Source organism: Peromyscus leucopus, chromosome 8a (assembly GCF_004664715.2).
Source record: "Peromyscus leucopus breed LL Stock chromosome 8a, UCI_PerLeu_2.1, whole genome shotgun sequence".
NCBI lineage: Eukaryota > Metazoa > Chordata > Mammalia > Rodentia > Cricetidae > Peromyscus > Peromyscus leucopus.
The window spans coordinates 29,972,934-29,984,500 of NC_051085.1; the positions used below are offsets into that span (position 1 = coordinate 29,972,934).

The window sequence follows — 11,567 nt, forward strand, 5'->3', positions numbered from 1 at the left end:
TGGATAAGGGCATAAAAATATATTCGATAATAAAATAAATAGAATTAGGTAGTGGAAGTATAAAATCCAGTATGAAGCTCCACAGCTTCTGAATGGCTGCGCTAAATGTATAGAAGTTCATTGGATTGTATAGTCTTTGGGTCAAGTTAATTTTGGTGTGTGATGATTTTTTTATTTGCAACATTTTTATAATAAAGTTTTTTATAAAGAAGAAAATAAATAAAACAAACTTCTAGCATTATTGCACAAATAGTATATCGTCAGTGTTCCTAGACTGACTTCGCCTTAGAAGTGTGTCTTATTGCTGAAGGTTTTAGGTGCCCGGTCTTTGTTCAGATGCAGACTGAGCAGCAGACGCCTTTGGTCCAGGGGCTGGCGCGTCCTACTGCTGACGAGAATTGGCTCCCTGCAGCCACCGTCTCCCTCGTGAATTCTCATCCAATCAGAACTGCGCAGGAAGGGGCGGGCCGGAGGAGCGCGCAGTGTGCTTTCTGCTGAACCTTCTAGTAGATTTCAGCATGGAGGAAATTTATGCTAAGTTCGTGTCTCAGAAAATTAGCAAAACCCGCTGGCGGCCAGTGCCTTCCGGGAGCCTGCAGACCGCAGAGACCTTCGCTACGGGCTCTTGGGACAATGAGGTACCCGGTCCCGGGCGGCCCCGGCTGCTCTGCTCCACGCCCCCCGCGCTGGCGCGCGAATGCAGCCTCTGGTTGGAATGCAGTCTCCTGCTTGGCTGCCCGCTTACCTGAGAGCCCCGGTGGTGTACCTGAACCTCGGATCTGGTTTTAAACCCTCACCAAGTGTGTAGTCATACCGTCCGAACCAGGGCACACCTCTGATCTTTTCAGCTCTTAACCATATCGTTTGTCTTGAGATGCTTTTGAAGAAGCAGGGTCGCCCGAAAGGCAATCTGAATTTTGCTTGCCTAGAGTTGACATTTTCGTCACCCCCAAGATAAAACTTTCTGCTTTGCAGGAAAATTGCGTCTCACTGTGGTCTATTGGAGATTTTGGAAATTTGGATTCTGACGGAGGGTTTGAAGGAGACCATCAATTGCTGTGCGATATCAGACATCATGGTGATGTCATGGATTTGCAGGTAAATCTGAGTTGTCCCCCAAAGCTAACTTTGGAAATTTGAGAATACATTTAGAGATAATGTAGCACCTTCTAGTTTGTCTGCTCTCACCACCGGTTTACAGGACACTAATCTCTGAATTGTAATTTGCCACATCATTGTTCAGGCTCTTAGTGAGAGAAGTGTAGCTAAGAAAGTGAATTCAGGTCACTCAGTTTTAAAATTAATTGCTCAAGCCTGGCCTGGGGGTGCCAGCCTCTAATTCCAGTCCATGGGAGGCAGAGGCAGGAGGGACTCACAAGGCCAGCCTGTGAGACCTTATCTTAGAGAAAATGACAATAGCATTTGCCCATCTACATGCCAAACGCTGTTTGGTGAGTTTTATACAGGTATGTTAATTTGCACTGCATATCTGTGAGTCACGTTTTATCATGAGTTGTGTGTGATGAGGATGATCTCAGGACCTCACATGTCCTAGGGAAGTGCTCTCTCTTCCTGTGAGTGTATGCATCCCAGCCCTCAAGTACTGTTCACTACCTCACTAATCAGATAGATGAGAATGGTATCTTTTGAACATACATAAAATATACGGTGCAGGATTGTTCTTCTGTGGTTCCTTTAGCAACTTAGTAAAAAAAAATCAGTGTTTCCATGTTCAAGGTTTATTAAGACTCAGAGAACTTAGGTTATTTAAAAAGATCTCAGGACCAGTAATAGATTTTCAAAGCTGGACTGGTGACAGATGCTTGTAGTCCCAGCTCCTTAGGAAGCTGAAGTAATAGGAGCTCAAGATGAGTGTGGGCAACAGAGAGCTCCTCCCCCCTCATCAAAACGAAATTCTATATGAATTCACATACCATGCATTTTACTCAGTAAAAAGCTGCCTATGCTTAGGAATAAGACATTTCTAAACTTTTATCATTGCAGCCCAAAATTTATGGAATAAACTTAACTATTCATCCTTCATGAAAATACTCCTAATTTATATAAAAAAAATTTTTTTACTTTCAGATGTTAACACATCTCATTTGCTTAGTGTTTATAGGCTGTTTGCTTCTTTAAATTCTTACAGGATTTGCTATTTGTTTAGTTGAATTAAGGGACTTTTTTCTCACTAATATTTCCAAATCTATAGTAACATGCAGACATTTTCTGTTTAGTTTTTTGACCAGGAAAGAATTGTAGCTGCTTCGTCAACAGGATGTGTAACAGTGTTCCTTCACCATCCAAATAACCAGGTAAAGAACTTTCGTTGGGAAAGTAAACTTTTTTGTTTACTTTTTGTATTTTATTTACTTACTTGTATTTTAATTTTTCCTGAGGAGGCTTACAGAAGATTGTGTGTAATGAGTTCAAAGTGTTTTACAGTGTTTAAATATGAAGGGAGTTGGTCATGGGCACAGTCCTGGAGCTCCCACGTTTCCAGAGGTTGAGAGAAAAGAATTCTTTGATCATAGTAGCTCAAGAGGAGCCTGGACAACACAGCACAACTTTACCTCAAAAAGAGTCACAATAGGAGAGGATACTGCCCACTTTTTAGGGGTTGGTAAGGGTCAAAGCATGCATTCTTGCACTGAGCTTTACCCTCAGCCCCATATTACTTTTTGATGAAGTCTACATCATGCTTACATTTGCTTCTATGGAGATTGGACATCATTTAAATAAACTGTGTTCATTACTCTAACATCTGCTGGTGGCAATTTTCCTTAGTGTTTTGTCAGCGCCTCTGATGGTCTTTTACAGGGTTGAAGGGGAAAGTGAGCGAGCAAGCATGTGTGCATGCTCGGCTTCTAGCTTAAATACCACAAAGGTGGGTGGGGACAGCTGTTTTTATGGGTAGAACCAGGTCTTGAGAGGACCCACTGCCTACAGACCTCTCTCTTGTGGCTGCTGGGGAGGCAGCTCAGCAGTTAAGACTCTGTACTCCTCTTGGAGAGAACTCTGGTTCCATTCCCAGCACCCACACCAGGTGCCTTACAATAGCTTAAAACTCCAACTCTAGAGGATGAAATGTACCCTTCTGGCCTGAGCAGGCATCTGAATATATGTGGTGCACATAAACTCAGACACACACACACACACACACACACACACACACACACACACACACACACACCTATTTTGTTTTTTGAGACAGGACCTCATTATGTACATCTGGCTGGTCTAGAACTCACTATGTACACCAGGCTGGCATTAAACTAAGAGATCCACCTGCCTCTGCTTCCTGAGTGTTGGGATCAAAGGTGTGTGCCATCATGCCCAGCTTTAATTCATTTCCTTTTTTTTCTTCTTGGTTGTTTGAGACAGGGTTACTCTGTGTAGCATTTGAAGCCTGTCATGGAACTCACTCTGTAGACCAGGCTGGCCTTGAACTCACAGAGATTCACCTGCCTCTGCCTCCCGAGTGTTGGGATTAAAGGCGCGCACCACCATTTCTTAATGGAAACATGTAGAAAAAGATGTAGCGGTTAGTCTCTTATATATTATTTTATTCCCATAAATTTTTAAAAAATACTTGAACATTCAGCTTTCTGGTAACAAAAATCATTAGTTTGAGATAAAGTGGTGAGTCTAATTAGAATGTACAGAAATTTGATGGAAGTAGTTTCTAAACATCAGTATGCTCAAATACAAAGAAATAGGGAGAATTATTCTTTCTTCTACAAGGACATGAGACACAATCAAAAAATAGTCATTAGGCAGGCATGGTGGCTCACTTACAGCCCCAAACACTTGGAAGTCCTGTCTCAAAAAACCCAGAAACTCCTGGGGAGAGGGGCTCATTCCTTAGACCTTTGCTCTGGTTAATAGTGTGCTCATCTCTGCTGCCTAGACCCTGTCAGTCAGTCAGCAGTGGCCGGCAGCTCACCACCACACAGGTCCTGGCAGTCCTTCCTATGGCAGTGCACCGTGTACGGGGATCGTGTGTGACAACCCAGAGATTGTCACTGTCGGAGAGGATGGGCGAATAAATCTCTTCAGAGTCGATCACAAGGAGGCCGTAAGAACGATAGGTGAGAGCAATCCCATTCTATCCACTGCACAGTAATTGAACTAAGTAAACATGGTTTTAAGTGTTTGAAGAATGAAAATACACATGGCAGGATCCCTTTATAAGACAGTGTGTGGACAAGGCCAGTGTAAATAATTGATAAAAGAGCAGAGAGATATTATTAGGTGGTGGTGTTTTGTTTTTAGCCAGAAGGAATTATCACATAATTGTGGAGCAAGTGGCAATTAATATATTCTTGATTCTGTACCATAAACAATACTAAAATATGATACGCCAGAAAAGGGGGAATAGCATGGTAATAGGGTAATAGTCAGAGTAAACCAGATAGCAAATGACAAAGTATATGGTGAGCTGACATTAGATATTTGTTATTGGGGAGGTGAAAGGTGAAGCTAGAAAGGTAAATTGGGATCAGATTGCAAAGAGTGTTGAATGCATTGCAACAGAAGTTAGGTATCCTTAGCAGCAGGGAATGGTAGACTCCGATGCTGTTTAGACCTGTGCTAGTGGGATGGTTCTTAACTGCTTCCCTCAGACTTGCCTGAGGAGAGTCTTGGTTCCCCCACTCTAGACCTCTTAGATGAGAATCTCCAAGGACTGCACCCAGGTATCAGTTTCTTGTGTTCTTTGTTCTAATTGTTTAATTTCTGAGTTATAACAGTTGCTTAATTGCTAAGGGCTGCTTCCTGCTGGCAGTGTACAGAAGTGGTACAAGTTAAGTTTGGAAGGATGTATCGTGTGCCTCAGGTCTAAACACTCCAGGAAATCCAAGAAAAAAAAAAACATTGTAAAAAGCCAAGCAGTGGTGGCTCATGCTTTTAATCCCAGCACCCAGGAGGCAGAGGCTGAGTTCAAGGCCAGCCTGGTCTGCAGATTGAGTTCCAGGACAGCCAGGTTACACAATGAAACCCTGTCTTGAAAAACCAAAAAATAAATAAAAATTTTAAAAAAAGATAGAATTCAGTATAGCAATCCTAAGAAGAAATAGAAAAACAAAATGGTAAATCAGCCTTGCATTTAGAAAACAGCGGCCCTGTGAGTGATGCGGTCTACCCAGAGAGAGGAAGAGAACATCTAGGCATGTATTTTACTCCACATTTCTCCATTAAAAGAGTATGCTGAGTCATTAGAAACTGTAATGTTTCAACAAGTGTTCTAAAAGGGGCCTGTTAACACCTGCTTCCATTTCTAAAACGTGCAGATAACGCGGACAGCAGCACACTCCATGCTGTGACCTTCCTTCGGACTCCTGAGATCGTTACAGTCAACTCAATCGGACAGCTAAAAATATGGGATTTCAGACAGCAGGGAAGTGAGCCCTGTCAGATACTATCACTGTAAGTTTTGGCTTGTCACTTCAGCCGTGTGACACAAAGTTAGGTTGGGTTGGTTGCTGCAGTCAACTTTGCATTTTTTAAATTTATTTTTATGTGTATGGGTGTTTTGTCTGCCTGTGTATGTGCACTGCACACCACATGCATGTCGTGCCTCAGAGGCCAGAAGAGGGCACTGGAATCCTTGGGACTGGAGTGATAGACGGTTGTGTGCTGCACTGTGGGTGCTGGAATTGAACCCAGGTCCTCTGAAGAGCAGCTTGTGCTCCTAACTGCTGAGCCATTTTTGTGTGTCCTCGTTGTTGTCGTTCCCCTACCCCCAACCCCCACCCTCACTCCCACCCCACTCCCCCACCCCCATCCCACTCCCCACCCCCGCCTGCTTTGCATTTCAATGCATTTCAGAGACACTGGTGCATGATTCAATTGATAAAGCAAGGATAACGTGATGCAGTTGATTCTGCCATCCTAAATTCAGCAAGTGTTTGTTGTATTGATCAGAGCCCTGTGTGTTTCAAGTGTATACTGTTGAACAGAGAACTTGTTGCTGTTTATCAAATGATTGTATTGGTAGTGAGTGAAATACACTGTAGATGTGATTTCAGAAGAAAGTATAATTCAAGATAATTTTTTCAGAGCTGAAATTACCCTTTCTAGATGTGTAACCTTTGCTGCTCTCTCAAGAAACTAAAGTGCAGTGTCAGACTTTTTAAAAAATGTAAATGAATTCAGAGCATAGGCATAAAACAGTTGGTGTAATTTATACATATTTGTATTTTTAAATTTATTTTAGCTAAACTGTATGTGTCTGTGTGGCCATGTACACATGATTGCAGGTATTGCAGGTACCCGAAGGACAGGTTTCTAGGCTGGAGCTGGGGTTACAGGTGACTGTGAGCCAGTGATATGGGTGCAGTGAATTGAACTCAGGTCTCTAGACAGCACCTGTGAATACCTGCTGAGCCAGCTCTTCAGCTTGACACATACTCTTCAATGGAAATCTTTCTTACACATCTTACCATTCTGTTATTTTGCTTCCTGTGTTTCCAAATTGAACGATGAGTAATTGTAGCCTTTAATTCTAAAACTTTATTATTTATAAGTATATTTAATTTAGTTAAAATTTTTTGGCATCACTAAGATTTAGTCTCTCTAGCCACATGAAGTAAGTTTCTTGTTATGCAAAGATAAATTGTCCTTTTGCACATCTTTGATATTGTCCTATCTTCTTTAAAAGGACTGGTGACCGAGTGCCGCTCCACTGTGTTGACAGACATCCCAACCAGCAGCATGTTGTAGCCACTGGTGGCCAGGACGGGATGTTGAGTATTTGGGATGTTAGACAAGGCACCATGCCCGTATCTTTACTTAAGGCTCACGAGGCTGAAAGTAAGTATTGTGGAGATGCAGAATTTTTCTGTTGGATGAGTCACTCACATAAGCATATAATGATACATAGGGATCATTTCACATCAAAGCTTTTAATATCTACATGGTACAAGCTAGGTATTCCTTTTCTGTGTTTAAGCTCTTTAATGTTTTATCATATCGAGAACTGCAGTATTACTGCATGCTCTTTTTTCCCTCCTTTGATTTTTTTGAGACAGGGTTTCTCTGTGTAGCCCTGGCTGTCCTGGATCTCACTCTGTAAACCAGACTGGCCTTGAACTCACAGAGATCCACCTGCCTGTGCCTCCCGAGCACTGGGATTAAAGGCACATGCACTATTACTACCCATCTTACTGAGCTGATTTTCTTAGTGTTTTTTTTTTTTTTTAGAAATAGAATCAATGGGCCAAACTGTCCTATTGCATATTATCAAATTACTGATTGTTCTGTATAAAATTATCACTTCACATTTGCTAATTTGCTCATTAATTAATTAGTTTTGTGGAGTTTTGAGATGGGTAACCCAGGTTAGGTTAGCCTGGTGCTTACTGTGTAGCCCAGACTGGACTCCACCTTACCAAGTCCTCCTGCCTCGACTTCCTAAGTGCTGAGATTACAGGCATGAGCCACCACTCTGATAAAATAGATTCCCACTCCTCATTACTGGAGACTGGGTCAGGACCTCATAAAGTGCTCTGCTCTGCCCCTGAGCTATACCCCAAGCTCCAACTGATTCTTTTGTTTCATACTTGCTTTTTGAGAAGGGGACTCTTTGTTTATCATTTCATTATTCAAAAAAAAATCAAGGGGTTGGAAAGATGGCTCTTCCAGAGAACCCATGTTCTATTCCCAACACCCACATGCTGACTCATAACTTCTTTTTTGTTTTTTTGAGACAGGGTTTCTCTGTGTAGTTTTAGTGCCTGTCCTGGATCTTGCTCTGTAGACCAGGCTGGTCTCAAACTCACAGAGATCCCTCTGGCTCTGCCTTCCGAGTGCTGGGACTAAAGACATATGCCACTGCCACCTTCTATAACTTCTAATGATTACTCTAGTCCCAGAGGTTCTGACGCCCTCTTCTGGCCTTTGCTCAAATAGAAATACAAGAAAGGAAACAAACCAGTCCTGCAGCTTGACCCTGTTTAAGAAATGGTCAGCCAGGCATGTGTGATCCCAGCAGCTGGGAGGCAGAGGCAGCAAGATTAGGAGTTCAAGGCAAACCTCTGTCTCCCAGCTGCTGGGATCACACTAATAGATAAAAATCGAGCAGCTTATTCCTGTGCAAATGAGCTGGGGAACCTATAAACTTTTAAGTCAGTTGAAAATCAACGGCTTCAAAGGTAAAAAAGTGATAGAATGTAATCTTTTGGTGACTGTAACGTGCAGATGGAAAAAAGCCAGTATTTGTATAGGAGTGAGCCAGAAAATAAGTAACTGTTAAGTCGTTTATGGACTATTAAAATTGATTCCCTCTGTCCCTTAGTGTGGGAGGTCCACTTCCACCCATCCAACCCGGATCATCTGTTTACTTGTTCTGAAGATGGATCCCTCTGGCATTGGGATGCCTCCACAAATGGACCTGAAAAGTCTTCTCTCTTTCACCAAGGTAAAGTTCCTGGGTGCTGCTTCAGGATCTTTTAAATCTCAACTTGAGTCAGGATCTTGCTGTGTAGACCAGGCTGGCTTGAAACTCAAAAAATCTGCCTGCCTCTGCCTCCTGAGTCCTGGGATTAAAGGTATGTGCCACCAAACTGGCTCACATTCTCTTGTTTTGTTTTTGTTTTAGTCACTGTTTTTGATGTGTATGAGTCTTTTGCCTGCATGTATAACTGTAATTCCAGTTTCAGGGGATCCAGTGTGTGCAGTGCCCACAGAGGCCATCTCTCTTGCTTGCATATTCTTGCTGGTTAAAAGCACTGACCACAGTGGAATGAAAACAACTGTGAAAAATACACAAAATTTCTGTGTAGAGGGGTAGGCAGACCAGGAGGATCAAGGAAAAGGGCAAGACAGGCCTTCGTGGAACCTCCCAGCAGTTGAAAGGTGGAGGCAGGGTGATCAGTTTAGGTCCATCCTAAGCTACAGACTTGAGTTTGAGGCCAGACTGGGCTACATGGGACCTTGTCTCAAAACAAAACAAACAACAAAAAACAAAGAGGATGGACTGAAGAGAAGATTCATCAGTTAAGAGTGCTGGCTGCTCTTCCAGAGGACCCTGTAATTCCAGGGGATCCAATGGCTTCTTCTGGTCTCCATGTACCAGGCACATACATGGTGCACCAACATATATGCAGGCAAAACACCCAGACACATAAAATAACCAAAGGCTAAAGCAAAAAGAAAGATTCGTTTTGTGTCTTGTGTGTGTTTACATTCATGTATGTGTATATATGTGTAGTTGGCAGCAGAGACCAGAAGAGGGATTCAGATCCCCTGAAGCTGGAGTTATAGGTGGTTGTGAGCCATCTGTCTTAGGTGCTGGGAACTGAACCCAGATCAAGAACAGTATGTGTTCTTAACAGCTGAGCCATCTCTTGGGCCCCTATAAATTCATTCATTTGAACTAGGAACTTTACCTTTCTTTTATTTGTTTTGGTTGGTTTTGAGACCGGTTCTCTCTCTGTAGCTTAGGCTGGCATTGAACTCACAGAGATCCTTGGCCTCCCAAGTGAGGAACTTAAATTTTTGTGTACACTTTGGGTTCTTTTTTCCTTATTTTTGGGTTGTTTATGGCACCTCTCTGCGATTTTTCATTAAGACAATAAACAGAAAAATGGGGAACAACTAAATTTCTGTTTTTCCTTAAGACTACAACTTTGGTATCCATCTTTTCCCTTCCAGTGTTTAGTATTTACTAACACTGAGTAAGCATTTAGTCAAAAAGATGACATGTGGCTAGTGCGATGGCTCACTGGGTAAAGGTGCTGCCACCAAGGCTGACAGCCGAGTTTGATTCCCAGGACCCACGTGATGGAGGAGAGAACGGATTCCGACAAGATACCTTCTGATCTCTGTGATCTCTATACACATAGACATACACATTAAAACAAACTTTCCTTTTGCTTTCTCCTTTGGTTGTGCATCATGCATGCACACATAATAAATGTAATAAAAAAATTTTTAAAATGACTTGACAAACTGGGTGTGGTGGTGCACTCCCAGCACTTGAAGGCAGATCTCTGAACGTTTGAGGCCAGCCTAGTCTACATAAGTAGTTCAGGACAGCCAGGACTACATAGAGAGACCCCGCCTCAAAGAACAAAAAACAAAATAAAAAAAGACGAATTAAAAGAATTTTTTTTTATCATCTTGTGCTTATTCAGTCCCCACATAACCCTGATTTAATGGAGTTAAATACATTGGAATTACTACCTTTTTGTAGTATCAATAGAAGCTTTATGTTTAGTGATATGAAGTTAGTCTTTGTGGGTTGAATGAGAATGGCCACTATAGGCTCATATATTTGAATGATTGGTCCCCAGTTGGTAGAACTGTTTGGGAAAGATTAGGAGGTGTGGCCTGGTTGGACAGAATATGTCACTGGGAGTGGGCTCAGAGATTTCAAAAGCAAAGGCCATTCCCAAGTGTCTCTGTCTGTGGATCAGGATGTCAAGTCAGCTACTGCTTCAGGGCTATTTCTGCCTGCCTGCTGCCATGCCTCCATGATAGTCATGGATTCTAACCCATGGAATCCTGAGCCCCAGTAAACATTTCTGTATTACAAGTTGCCTTGGACATGGTGTCTCATAAGGCAGTCTTAATGGTTTTTCTCCTTCTCTTTTCTTCTCACAGGAGGAAGAAGCACTACTTTCCTATCTCATAGCATAAGTAACCAAGCCAATGTTCACCAGTCTCTAATAAGTTCCTGGCTCAGCACAGATCCTGCCAAAGACCGAATTGAAATCACAAGCTTGCTTCCCAGCAGGACTCTGTCTGTAAACAGTTTGGATGTTTTAGGTCCCTGTCTTGTTTGTGGGACTGATGCAGAAGCCATTTATGTTACCAGACAACTATTTTCATGAAAGTGAAAAAACCCAGTTATCAGTTCCATCGTGTGCAAAATTCTATCATAAACAAGTGTGGTATTTGCAAGGAAATAGTAAACTGTTGTTAATGGGGCAGTGCCCAGTTTTGGCTTATTGGCTGGCTCCTCCCCCAACCCTGTTAGAATCTGATCAATGATTGACCTTCAGAAAGTAGAACATCAGAGGGTACCAGTGTGGTTCAACACATGCCTTCATTTAACTTAACAGTTCTACAAAAACAACAGTGTAGAATCCAAGCAGAAGTATGTGAATTAACTCTGTAGCCAAGGGCTAGAGATGGCTCAGTGGGTAAGAGCACTTGATACTCTTGCAGAGGACCTAGGTTCAGTTCCCAGCACCCACATGGTGACTCAGCCATCTGTAACTGCAGTTCCAGGGGATGTCATCCTCTTTTGACTTCTGAAGGAGTCAGGTACATAGGGTCCACATATACAATCAAGGAAAACACTCAAAAAAACTTAAATCTTAAAAAAAAAACAAAAACAAAAAACTATCTAGCCAACAGATAAGGTGGGTTGCTATGCACACAGGGCAGCTTGGGGTTCAGCTATTTCAAAGGATGCCAACTGTTGACCTCTCCCCTTGAAAACTAGCTACATCACATACCAAGAATTCCCCAGCTTATTAATGCATGCTTACATGAGCCAAATTTACTGCCCCAAATAAATGTTTTCACATCATATATTGTGAACAATATACATTCTAGAA

At 42.3% G+C, this 11,567-nt stretch overlaps 1 protein-coding gene across 1 annotated transcript; it reads left to right on the top strand.

The window, feature by feature from the left end:
- Positions 1-447: 447 nt before the first annotated feature.
- Positions 448-10,937, top strand: Nup43 (nucleoporin 43). Its single transcript, XM_028860998.2, has 8 exons — positions 448-638; positions 976-1,098; positions 2,238-2,315; positions 3,911-4,091; positions 5,292-5,427; positions 6,662-6,813; positions 8,297-8,419; positions 10,606-10,937. The coding sequence occupies exons 1-8, from the start codon at positions 519-521 to the stop codon at positions 10,833-10,835; spliced, it is 1,143 nt and encodes a 380-aa protein (XP_028716831.1). The 5' UTR covers positions 448-518; the 3' UTR covers positions 10,836-10,937.
- Positions 10,938-11,567: the final 630 nt, after the last annotated feature.